Below are 12,778 nucleotides of genomic sequence, written 5' to 3'. Positions count from 1 at the left end.
CAAAAGGTTTAAATGTAATCCCACATATAAATTGGCCTTTACCGTGCAATAAAGTCTAATAAAACACATTACCACCTTTGCACTTTGGCAGAACTTTTACTGTATAACAGTGCTGTCTGTAAATTCCTCCTAGTTTGTAAAAATGAGGAATTTTGCAACAGGGTCATTAAACTAACCTGAATTCATTTAAAAAAGGAGGAAACTGACCGACATGGCAGTTATTAACGTTTTAGTATACATAACATTTTTACAAAACCATTTGGTAACTACATGGCTTTATAGAGCTATATGATATACCGTAAATATGTGATATTAAAAAAAAATAGATCAGACAACCTTTTTTCAAATAATAAAGATGATTTATTTCAAAAAGGTGTACATTAATGTATTTCATTTGCAGACAAATGACATACATGAAGATAGCAAGTTTACATGCCATTTAATGGATGTACAATATTTGACCCAGTCAAAGTTAAATGTTCGTAATGGCCGTCAGAGCCAGCATGAGCGCCCTCACGCTCGCCCTACTAGTGCTGCTTCTTCTTCCTCAGGAGGGCGGCCTGGAGCGCCATCTGGTAAAGAAAAACAAGATATTTTACTTCCAAAAATTGCAAAAAAATACGTCCAAACTGATTATTAAGCATCAGTTGAATAAGAAAAATTATGATGTATGGAGGTACCTGTTTCTCTCTGAAGGAGCGTTTGGCTTTTGTTCTGACGTTCTGACTGTATCTCATCATCATGAAGTTCTTCTTCCTCCTCTTCTCCTTGTTGCTGGTGCTGGCGTGCGGGTTCAGCTTGGTATGCTTCCTCACAAAGTCTTTGCGATCCGTCCGGCCAGCCTAGACAGCAGAACAAACCTTTAGTGGGTCAACAGTAACTGCTTATTTTAATGGTGGGAAGCGTTTGCTTATCATACTCTGGCCATCAGTAAATCACTGCATTTATAGCTCGACACACGGGGAGCGACGGACTGCTTTGAAAATATCAAAAGCCCTCCAGTTTCATAACCGATGAGATTTCTGGGAAGCAGGCGATCCGACGGCGCGATTTGAATCCCTGCCGCGTCCGGTGTGCTGGGTTGTCACCGCGGTGCCGCTGCGGTTTGTCGCTCCCTGTGTGTCGAGCCCATTGGTCTGCATTTAGTGTAGAGTGTGAAAACGGTTGTAAGATTTTACCAAAGCTGTTGCGAGTCGGGTCTCTTTGTCCGATTTTGGTTTCTTATGCAGTCTCTCGATGTTTCTCAGCGACAGCAGCTCCCCTCTAAAATTTTGAAGAGAGAAACAATTTAGGATTAAAAAAAATAAAAAATATTCCTAACTAATAAGGAGCTGAAAAGAGAAATTAGCTAAGTAGCTTGATCGGTGACCGGCTAAGAAAGGGGGGTAGAGATCTTTTCTGGTTATTGAATAGACCCAATCTAAGGGCAACACTGACTGCCCTCTTCAGTGAGGAAACTGTTACTGAGTGAAAAGAAGTTATCAGCGACCCACATCAGTGGGATGGTTCAAATTCACATAGATGTAGGAAGCTGTTTGACGGGGAACATTCCTTTAAGCTGGGAGAGAGAGGGAGACTTCCAGCAGATAACAGTAAGGCTGCTACAGCAGAGTCGCTTGGTTTCATTTCTCTGAGCTCCATCACCTTTGTCATGGAACAAGCTGGACTGGGGAAATATTCACATGCTAATGGCTAATAAAAGATGCTAAAATACATAATTTTAGATTTTCTTCAAAATACATAAAATCATTATTCCTTTAGAAATTATATATAGTTAAAAGGCAAGAAAAAAAATCTATTGCTTGCTATTCTTTGTTCCTATATTTAAATTCTTCAGACAAGTTATTAAATAGATTAACAAAAACAACTAATGTCACATTTCTACAAATGCTGTTATATTTTATCTTCCTCACTTCTCCTCTTCATTGTCGCTCTCTTCCAGTTTCCTCTTCTCGGCCTTCCCTGGAGCAGCATTGACCTCCTTCGCCATTTGGGCCAGACGGATTTTCTTGAAGTCGTCCTGAGTGAGGAGCCGGCTGCCACTGACCGCCGCTGCCTTCGCTTTTCTCTCCTCAGCCGGTATACTCTGGAGCTTCTCGGCCTTAAAGGAAATTTCGGGAGCGTTTTAAACAGAGCAGGAAAAAAAAAGATAAAACACACGAGGAACCGATCTGCCTGGTTGAGAGTCATAATTCTCACCACTTCGCCTGCATCTTCATCAGATGAGTGGTGAACGTCAACCCACTCTCCATCCTCATCTTCATCGCTGATGCTAGCACTCTCCCAGCCATCTGATGGGTTTCAGGGAACAACATCGTCAGTAAAGTCACATTTCTCTAAATGATGTTCAAGGTGACACTGCATTTAATCTTCCCTATTAACTACTGTGATGTAGGCCAATTAGAGCACAACGGCAACTGACCTTCATCCTCTTCCTTTTTGTTTTCCTCCTCCTCCAGGACCTCAGCTCCAGGAATGTAGTCTTTAGCCTCAAGCTCTCCGTAGCCTTTTATTTTGGCCTCTGTGGACGCTTCTGTGGGTCTCCCCTACACAAATTTGATTTACAGTTATAATACAGTCTTTGATTTTGTAAATAAAATCAGCATTGGGATTATTTTTACTAAGGAGCAATAAGGGAAAATACATTATTTTAGATAGAACTAAAAAAACAGTGATGTGTAGAACTAAAGGTATATTTTCATAAAAAATGTGAGTGACAGTTTTTTTGTGGCTCGTTAAAAAACACACACACTGTTCCCTAATGTTTTTTCCCCTGCAGCGCTCTCTGGACTGTTTCTTTTACACTCGGTGCTTTCTGTAGTTCCAACAATGCTAGAGACTGTAGCAAAAAAGACTCACGCGCACTGTTGCCAAACCACACTTATTTCATGAGACTTTGGGCTTCTTTTTTCTAAAGTCCCTTGTAAAACTCATGAGTCGTGGGTAGCATTTTTTTAAGCTTGTTTCTGAAAGTGAAATCACTTATTTGGGCTCTAGAATAAGCTATAAACAGCATGCAAAAATATACAAAGAATTATTGTTGTTAGTGTGAAAGCTCAGGATTAGTGTGAGATGTGTGAGAGTGAAAAAAATTAACAATAAACCTTGTGACTTTATGGAAATGTAAAATTAGTATTAATTTATATGTATATGCGTAATACCATGTCTATCTTTGTTTAAGAGGTGAAAAAAAATATCTCGGCATGAAAACAGGTATTTGGTATCAGGGCGTTATGATTTGTGATTGAGCCCTTATTGGCCAGAGTTTAACATTTTATGGCATCAGGATGTTTTCATTCCAAATTTGAAATGTGCTTGAAAAATAAAAATGTTTTTTGTACAAGCATGGTTTATATTAGTGTCATTTATTGCAAAATTGCATATTAAAATGCCCAAATAGGCTTTTACACTTTCAGAAATAAAAAGATAAAATACGCAATTAATATTGAGTTAACGATTGACATTATGCGACTAATCGCAATTAAATGTTTATCCTTTGTGTATATGCGCATACGAGGCAAGGCGTGGTAAAGGAAAAGGAAAGGGAGGTCTGGGCTGCAGCTGGAGTGGCGGTAGAGAGAGGCTTGTCATGTTTTGGTCCTCAGACAGTGCTCAACAGCTCACCTAGTGGTGAAATTTAGCTCATTGCCCCTTAATATATTTAGTGCCGCAATTCTCTTCCTTAATAGATAACAAAAAAGCATTTCCCTGTTTTAGATATATTATAAATTCAGTGTAATGATGTATAGATTATATTTTATTGAGCCTCTTTTTTCCTACTTGTTTAAATCCTTTTATGTTAAGAGTTAGGGTTAAAAAAAAAAGTTTTTATGCTACAGTTTGCAGCTCACCCTGTCCTTTTTGTGCAGCAACTGTGGATTGAGATTTCTGAAGAGCTGAATTAGTCCTCTGGCAGACATCATTACGTCTGGGGAAAAAAAGGGTGAAACAGAGTTAACACCAACAAAACATACCAAAAAAATTAAATAAACACAAGAAAACACCTTATCACAGAAACTACACAAAACTGTCTCACTCTTGTCTTTGTGGGTCTTGTACTGGGCCAGATCCTGCAGCAGATCTTCATTGATGGCAAGCGGGCAGCGACCTGCCACCTCTTTGATGGCGTTGATGCTTCAAGGGCAGAACAGCATAAAATACTAGAATGTGAAATAATATCCTCACATAGCCTCTCAAATGTGTACAAGGCTATAAAATGAGAATGAAAAAAAAAAAAAATACAGTGGCGTGTAAAAGTAACAAAACCTCTGCATGCATGATAGTCCAACCCCCCTGAAGTCACCTCTGCTTGTTAGCGCCACCTTTTGCAGCAATTACAGCTGTGAGTGGCTTTAGCTACGTCTCTGTGAGGCACTGGGATTTTTGCCCATTCCTCAAGGCAAAACTCCTCCAGCTCCTTCATGTTGGATGGTTTCCGCTTGTGAACAGTGACCTTAAAGTCTAACCACAGATTCCCAACCGGACTGAGGTCCGGACTTTGACTAGGCCATTACAACTCATTTAAATGTTTCCCCTTAAACCACTCAGATGTTGTTTCAGCGGCATGCTTCGGGTCATTGTCCTGTCATATCTGTTGTGAATTACCGTAAATCTGAGTAATATGAAACAGTGCAGCTGCACTAGTTGGACTTTGTCCCCCTCGTTTGCCAATTTGAATAACATGATTGAAGGCACACTTTACAGAAAGGTTTTAAAGAAGCAAATAGTCTCATTGTAAAAGGTATCAGTCAGGAGAAGAGCAAAAAAACAAACAAAAAAAAACTGAAAAACAGTGAAAACAGCTTTCAACAAACAATAAAAAGTCGTTTTTCTCTCATTTTTCTCCAGCATAAGTTGTCCCAGTTGATTTTCTAGGCTAAATGTCAAATAAAATATGCAAAAAAGTTGTGAAAACACAAAAGCCTGGCAGTTTAACACACTTTCTGAGCTCCACTGTAGGTTCATGGGTGGAATCGACCATAGCTACTATTAATTGTGCAAGAGCTTCTTACCCGACAGTCATGACCTCCCCAGAGTTCCTGTCTGTCACAAAGTTGTTGGCGATGGTCATGATCACAGGTTCAATGACCTGCAGGGAGAAAGACAGCAAACCATGTCTCACCGTGACGCTCGGTCTACGGAGATTGCAGAGCGAGTTTTTTGTGACGTACCTCAGGCGGAACCAGCTGGTGCGAGGCCTGGGCGGCACACAGCAGAATCTTTGTTACCTCTACAGAGACAGCGCAGTTAGAAAAAAAAAACCTCCACGGCGGGAGTTCAACTCAGCAGCGAGTGAGCCTCACCTCTCTGATGCGGCTGGAGAAACCTCTGAAGGAAGGGATAAAAATTGAAGAGGAAGAGCTGTGGAAAGCAAATATAAATGATTAGATCATTATCTGATTCATTGTTCCCAATATGACATCTCATCAGACAGTGGAAACATGTAGATATTATCTGAATTTGCCTCAGAAAAAAACAAAAACTGACCTCATGGATTCCAACCAGACGAGATATGAGCTCCATCATCATAATCTTCACCTCAAAGCGCTCCTTGGAGGTTTCTAGCTGCTTTAAGAGCTTCTCTGAAAAATCTGGAAGAAAAGATCGATTTGATCGGTTAGCGGCTCAGTAAACTATCGCGGCAAACGCTGCGTGAGAGACTGTAGGGGGGATGGGGGGGGGCTACCTTGAGGATCGTGAATGAGGTGAATCGCCGAAAAATTGAACACTTCAGGCTTCTTCTTTCTCTTGTGTTTCTGCAAGACATTTCGAAAGGTGACGCCCAATGAGTGTGCAAAATATAGAAACCCATACGACAGCCCGCGTGTATTTCAATCATATTTAAGTTATATACACAATTAAAACTAATGAAAATAAAATATACCTTTTAAGTTTTTATGTAATGTAACAAACAGACAATTTCTGGTGAGGAATAAATTGGGACACCCCCCACATCTAATTAGACTTAAAATGCCTGCATTCGCACACGTGTAACATCAGGAGAAAATAAGAACATCTTTAGTCAGGATGTTGATTGAGGATTAACCCATTTAAAATTTCAGACATTTGGTTCTGTGTCATCCTGACAGCTGAAGTCAGAGTCAACACCATGGAGAGATTTAAGGAAGTTTTCTTCTTTTTGTTCAAAGGAAGTCTTCCAAAAGGATATTATAGTAGGATTAAAAAAGCCTGAAAAAAATAAATACATAAATGTATATATAAATATTTGTATATGTATATATGTATAATTATGTATACACATGTAAATATGTTTTTGTATATAGTTATTTATATATTTATAAATGTTATATATGTATATTTAAATTAATAAAATGCAAACTATTTCAGCACGTGACTCTCAGTACTTGATAGTTTTAGAACATAACATAAAAGTATATGGCATTTGACATTTTAAAAGTTTTAAGCTCCCCCTGAACATGAGAAAATCCTCGTTATTCGATGCTGTAGCGCACATATTCCCTAGTTACTGGGGAAAAAAATAGTAGCCTGGGTGCCATTCCGAACTTAGTCCCGCCCACAATGTTTTTGGTCGGGAAGTTCGGTCTGGCATTGCTCCATACTAGCGCGAGTATGCTCGCCCAATATCTGGCAGGCCAATCAAATTGTCAGGGCGGGCTTTATACGATGATGGGCAGATGATCAACAGTAACGTAATCAACCACGTCACAAAAGCGCGCTTGGGTTGAATTCGTTTCGTGAAAGATGCAACTGAAATAGGCATCACGGCGATGCAACTCGGCGTGAACGACGAGGTGGATATAGCCAGCGGTCGTTGCCAGCTCCTTTTCGGAAGCCCGAAATCCTGGCTGCTGAACAACAAGTGGAGGGACATGCTATGCTCCGATGTTTTTCAAGCCAACGTTATGGGTATCGTCGTGGACGAAGTTCATCTAACTTACAAATGGTAAGAGATCATCTGACTGTCTGACTTAGTAAATAACTCGCAATGTCGTGATATGAATCCCACGTTGTAAACATAGTAGGTATGCGTCGCTTCACATACGTCACACACTCCGTTGCTCTTATTGGTTGTAGGTCTATCCAATTGAGTGCAGAGGAATTTTTTTTCCGGGTTCGTTCGAAACACGCCCCATAATAACAGCTCAATGGAGCAGTATCAGACTCAAATTCTGACTAGAATTGAGTATGACCATGTCAGGCTAGAAAAATAGGGAGTACCAATATGGCGGCTGGTGGCTTCAAAGCGACTCGTTCTAACAGCGGGAAATTAGCACTCAAGCGTATAATATAGCTCAGTGGAGGGAATGCAGATAAAGAACTAGATGTCTGGAACCTTGTTCCCTGGAAAGATGAGTAAACGATAATTAGGATTCAGATCTGGGGCCTCATGATGAAGCGTGCGTAATAGTAATAATATAATAATACATACACAATATGTACAAACTAAAAAAAATAAAAAATTACGGCACAACGTCTAACGGTCAACCCGCCATGTTCAGAGATGAACGTAGACGTGAAGATGTGCGTTTCAACCCGTTACCTTGAGGACTTTCATAGCTTTTTCCAGCTTCTTCTTGTTTTTGGTGGTTTTCTTGCCTGTGGAGTATCTCATCATCAGGTCTCTGGCCGACGTTCCTTCGTTCTAAGAAGAAAAAGACGAGATCTTTCTCAATCATCAACTCTCTGCGAGGCTTCGAAGACAGTCCTGCCTGTAAGCGATGAGCGCGGCGTTCATGAATCTTGCCTCGGATTCTGAGTCGCTGTCTTTCTCATCCTCGTCTTTCCCAAGGAAGAACTTCAGGCCTCCGACGAGAATCTAACGGGGAGGCACATCCGGTGAGACCGGCTTTTCTTTTGGCGGCACAGATGGAGAAACGCATCGCTTTCCCCACCGACGACGACCCTACCTTTGTCACTTTGCAGAAGCACGCGGTGGTGATGACGTTGACCGTTTTGGTGTCGTTCCTGTCGCGGGGAACACGAAAACAACCCAATTCAGACACACGAGGGATTGGTGGAGGACGTCCGCGTTCCCCCTGAGCTCACTCTGAACCCACCATATGTTCCTCTTGTACAGCTCAACCATCACGTCTAGGGAGATCTTTGCTGCTATGGGGTTACTGTCTCTCAGCATGGTGTACATGAAGTTCTGCAGGGTCTGCAACACAGCGGGGGCGACACGCCGGAGCTCAGGGACAAGAACCTTTAGGAGGCCGATCAAAGAACGTCGGCACAGAGCCAGAGCCGATCTACTTACGGTGTTGACCTTGTTGTTTTTGTGCTTGGCGTTGATGTTCTTGATGTCGGTCACGATGTGCGTGTACAGAGTCTGTAGATAAAAATAAAGAAATAAAAAAAGAATACATGGACTCTAACAAAAATATACAAAGTTTCATTAAATCCGATACAAAAGAAAGAGCGAAGGCATTCATGCAGCAGCACATAAAAACCGTATCGATTAGTTCTCCTTGAACTTTGCTACGTTTTCACGTTCCAACCACATCCATCCATCGATGCGTGGTAAATTTCGAGAATAAAGTCGTAATGTTAACAGAATAAAGTCACACAGTCTTTCGCACAAACATTTCAAAGTCCTGATGCCAACAACAATTTGATGGCGATTTGCTAAAAACATTTAGCAACAGGAAGCATTTCCTTATTTGTGAAGCCAGGACCAAAGTATAACTTCACAAGATGCCCAACAATTATAACAATTAAAATTATAACAATTTTATGACTACTTTTATGACAAAGTAGTCATAAAATTGCTACTTTGTTATTACAATTTTATGACTTTCTTCTTGTAATTCTCAAAAATAAAACCCCAACCTGCCAGAAGGGGGTCTCCGCTCTCTGGCACTGTGAGTTTGGGAACCCCTGACGCACTACGTGAAATCATGGCCGTAACAGAAAACGCTAATTAGATCAAAGGGAAGGGTTTTGCTCTGACCTTCCTGAGCAGCTTATCGTGACACCGCAGCAGCTCGAAGAAGAGCTCCAGGAGGCCCGTGGGGTCGATCAGATCCTTATTCCGCAGAAGAACCAGCGCCTTGCAGAAGGTCTGCCAATAACAGGAGGAAACCATTAAAAAAAACAAAAACACGTCAGGGTCTTCTTGGCACAGCGATGCTGGACGAGCCTCTCACCATTCGCAGGTCGGGATCCATGACCGAGTGGAAGCTCATCAGTAACTCAGACAGCTGCCGGGGAAAGGTGGAGAGCTGCTGCGTGTAGCAGTGAGCCACCTGGGGAGGAGGGCAGGGACGGGGTTAGACCATTGGGTTAGACACACTGCTGTCCACGATGGCCGACACCGAAGGCTAGGCTAGGCTACCTGAGACAGGAACATGAGCAGGTCCGCCAGCTCCCTGTTGGCCTTGTCGGGCTGCAGCTTGAAGATCTCCACGTTGGACTGATAATGTCGGTGCTGCTGGAGGAACTGGAGCAGAGACGGAGGGTTTAGGACAGGCCAGCAGCAGCACCACCCCCGGCCCAGGATGTTTACTCCTGTACCTACCTCGTCGACATATGACTGCGGGTCTCTCTTTATGAGGTTCTGCAGCTGCGGCAGGTTGTTGGGCAGCTTGTTGCTCTGCCTCCCCGGCATGGCGACGGACGGGTTCAGCCGAGAATACAAGGGAGAAAAACGGTTTTTAGAAGAGAAGCGTGGCAGCTGTGCGCGCTGCCATTACACGGGAGCGTACGTCACGTCCGGGGGCTGCGCCGTCGTCATCTCTGCTTTCCGCTACTGCAGGAGATGTATGGCAAAACGTTCTATCATATAACCAAAACTTTTTTTTTCTTTTTTTTTTCTGGTGATATTTTTTATGTCACCAACAATATTTTTTAAAGTCAAACTGATTGTGTTACAGCAGAGAGAAGATTTAAATAATACTATCATATATTATCACGACTAACTCTGGAGTTGTGGTGCTCCTTACCCAGAGTGCAGCAGAGCAACAATCGGCCTTCATTAAGTCTGGTTTCTGTGACTTGTTTTTTTTTTTTCTTTTTAAAAAGAAAAAAAAAAAAACATTTCCTGATTTATCAGGGGCAAGATATATCTGCTTTGCTTGAACTTTATTGTTTATTGGTCTTTCCCGATTTTAACAATTCTGTAAACAATCCAGTCCAGAGAAATGGGCCACGGCATCACATCCATAATCCAAGGGAATAGAATGTCCCTAGTTACTGAATAAACCCCCCCCCCCCCCTCACCAAAAAAAGTAAAAATTGAAAAGAAAAAAATGTTGTGTTAGTTTTATAAGAATTGAAAAAGGAAAGGCTGGGTTTTAATGTAAGATCTTGCAATGCAATTAGAACTTAGTTGATAAATGTGACGCATATACAGTGTATACCGCGAGTGAAAATGAAATAGCGGAGTGGGCTATGTGTTTCAGATAATACATTTAGAAAAATCTAGTTGATGAAGTTAACGTAGAAGGTAACTTTAAAAAAGTGTCTCGCTTTTCTATTAGTTGGCAATATTAGTAATATTGTAACATTGAGTTTATAAATGCCTTTTTTGTGTTGCTCCATTCAAGCAAATTATTTATTTAATGTAGCAGGAACACATTATGGATCTCAGCAAACTTTACTTTTTTTCATAAAATGCGGAGTTTTAAAAAAAAATATTTCAACTTAAAAATTGCAACATTTCAATGTACTCTGAAAGGCTTTAGTTGTTCTGTTCTAAAAACTACACAAGTCTTCACTGGCAGGCAACACATTTATTTAGAGAAGCAATACTCATTCACAAACCTCTTAACAAATTACTGTTACATAAAGTCTCACATCATTTTGATATTCTAATTGTTCATTTGATAACCTGTCCTTTAATAATGCACTTTTATAAAACTGTTTTATGAAAATAAGAAGCTTATGAATCACAAAACCGTTCTAAAAACTGGCCTCAAGTGAGCTAGGGCTTTTACATCAAGGGAAATGGTTATGAGTTTGGCAGCATAAATTCATATAGGATTTTGCTTTGTAGATGCTTTGTAGATGAGCTGGGCATGATCATTATTCTTTTTCTCCCCTTTTTTGGTGATGTTTTACAGAATTCAAAATTATATTGAAATTACATGAATCAATGTTTCATTTTTGTGGTCTAAAATGAAACTCAGCAATGGAATTTAAAAAAAAAGAAATATCTCAAGAACTGTATTTCACATATCCTTGATGTTTATTCATGGTAGGTTAGAATTACATGTGAATATCAGCAAGTGAAAACCCAGCTGAATGGTAAGAGAGGTCACTTCTATGTTTTATTTCTACATTGTTTTTCCTGTGTCCTGTTGCAGCATTTCAAGCATGCAATACAAAGAATATGGTTACCTTCATGTGGCAGGGCAGTTTTGCTAAAAAAAAAGAAGAAAAAAAGGATGCCTCAAGAAGGTATCGTAACAGCATGGTTGACTTTATTAAATCCAGATTTGATCCAGCATTGACTAAGGCAGGCCACGTTGATGCAATCCTAACCTGTTTGTGTGACCTTCAATCAGGCATTTTATGGAGGAAGGTCTTTTATATCTTATTTTTTTCAATCTGATTAGGAAAACCCAGATCATTAATTTCTGCTTTGAGCTATTATATGATAAATACAATTGCCCAAATATGGTGGGTTCACATCAAAAAGGTAACTACCCATTTCCATGTCTGTAAACAGCATTTTATATCAAATGCATTATAATGAGAGCAAAAACCTTTTTTCTTTCACCCTAATTTACATTTATGAACCAAGTTGAATCCAAGTTTCACGATGTACCTTCAGCTCATGAAATTGTCAATCCTACTGCCTGATTGTGTTCAGCGTTTCAGCAAAGTGGAGCCGTCCCAGCTTCTATTAGATCACAGATCAGCCCACCACAAGAGCCGAACAGGAATTCAATTTAAACTCCTGTCCAGGTTTAGGAACAAACTTTATTCATTTATCACAGTGGCGAAGTACTATTTATCCACCCAAACCCCCATGAAATCAAAGTATGATTTAAAGAAGTACGTTTTAGCTTTTCTCCGAATCAAATCTTTGTCCACAAGGAGGCATTTAAGTTGTTAAAAGTAAGAAGCTTCTCAAAACCTTTTATCTGATGAGGACAAGACTTCCAGCACTGTTGCCATCTGTTAGTGAGCTGCTCCTGATCTGTTAAACAAAATGCTTTTCGACTGAGGCAGCAGACAAAAGCCTGAAGAAATGTAACTGTACCAAGTGGTCAAAACTCTCCTTTCGGTGAATAAATGATTTATTTCTCAAAGCATAAAAAGACACATTGGCTTTGGCACTGGGGATTCAATTTTCTACAATAAAGCCAATCTTAAGTTATTATTTTAGCTTTTCGATCAGCTAAGAGTGGAAAGATATCCCACGGCATCTTAACATGACGTTACCATGGGTAAAGTGTATAATAGTACATTATCTTTATAATTAGCTGAATATATCTGAGACTACTTAGTTTATAGTTTGAAAGGTAGCATTGCAACCATTTTTTGCTAAGGTTGAGCTCACATTTTATAAGTGATGAAAGTGTTTTAAGTTAGGTTTAACCCACAGTGTCCTGATATTTATAACAATTTTGTCACATTATGACCACAAATAGAAGGGTTATGAATTAAACATTAAAAAATTAAATAAATTAAACTAAAAAAAAGCACAGCTTTCTGTACATTTCCAGACTGCACAGGAGCCTGTGTGTATAGTCTGCAAACTCCAACTACCGGTACTTCAAAAAATGTTGGAGCAAATGTTCCAATTAATTAAATATAAAAATCAGATTTTCTCACCACATAGTGGTTGAAT

The 12,778-nt window shown here is 40.2% G+C and overlaps 1 protein-coding gene across 1 annotated transcript; it reads right to left on the bottom strand.

The window, feature by feature from the left end:
* Positions 1-337: 337 nt before the first annotated feature.
* Positions 338-9,711, bottom strand: LOC105938137 (protein SDA1 homolog). The gene is made up of 22 exons (XM_012879773.3): positions 9,500-9,711; positions 9,317-9,421; positions 9,129-9,227; positions 8,933-9,043; positions 8,240-8,311; positions 8,040-8,140; positions 7,890-7,947; positions 7,727-7,798; positions 7,523-7,624; positions 5,687-5,756; positions 5,488-5,591; positions 5,304-5,361; positions 5,172-5,230; positions 5,013-5,089; positions 4,037-4,134; positions 3,852-3,928; positions 2,423-2,546; positions 2,200-2,291; positions 1,914-2,101; positions 1,179-1,263; positions 681-842; positions 338-572 (listed from the first exon to the last, which is right to left on the bottom strand). The coding sequence occupies exons 1-22, from the start codon at positions 9,587-9,589 to the stop codon at positions 528-530; spliced, it is 2,049 nt and encodes a 682-aa protein (XP_012735227.2). The 5' UTR covers positions 9,590-9,711; the 3' UTR covers positions 338-527.
* Positions 9,712-12,778: the final 3,067 nt, after the last annotated feature.

Source organism: Fundulus heteroclitus, chromosome 8 (genome assembly GCF_011125445.2).
Source record: "Fundulus heteroclitus isolate FHET01 chromosome 8, MU-UCD_Fhet_4.1, whole genome shotgun sequence".
In the NCBI taxonomy this organism is placed as follows: Eukaryota; Metazoa; Chordata; class Actinopteri; order Cyprinodontiformes; family Fundulidae; genus Fundulus; species Fundulus heteroclitus.
Note: the sequence above shows the minus strand (reverse complement) of the source record. Positions and strands in the feature narration are given on the sequence as shown.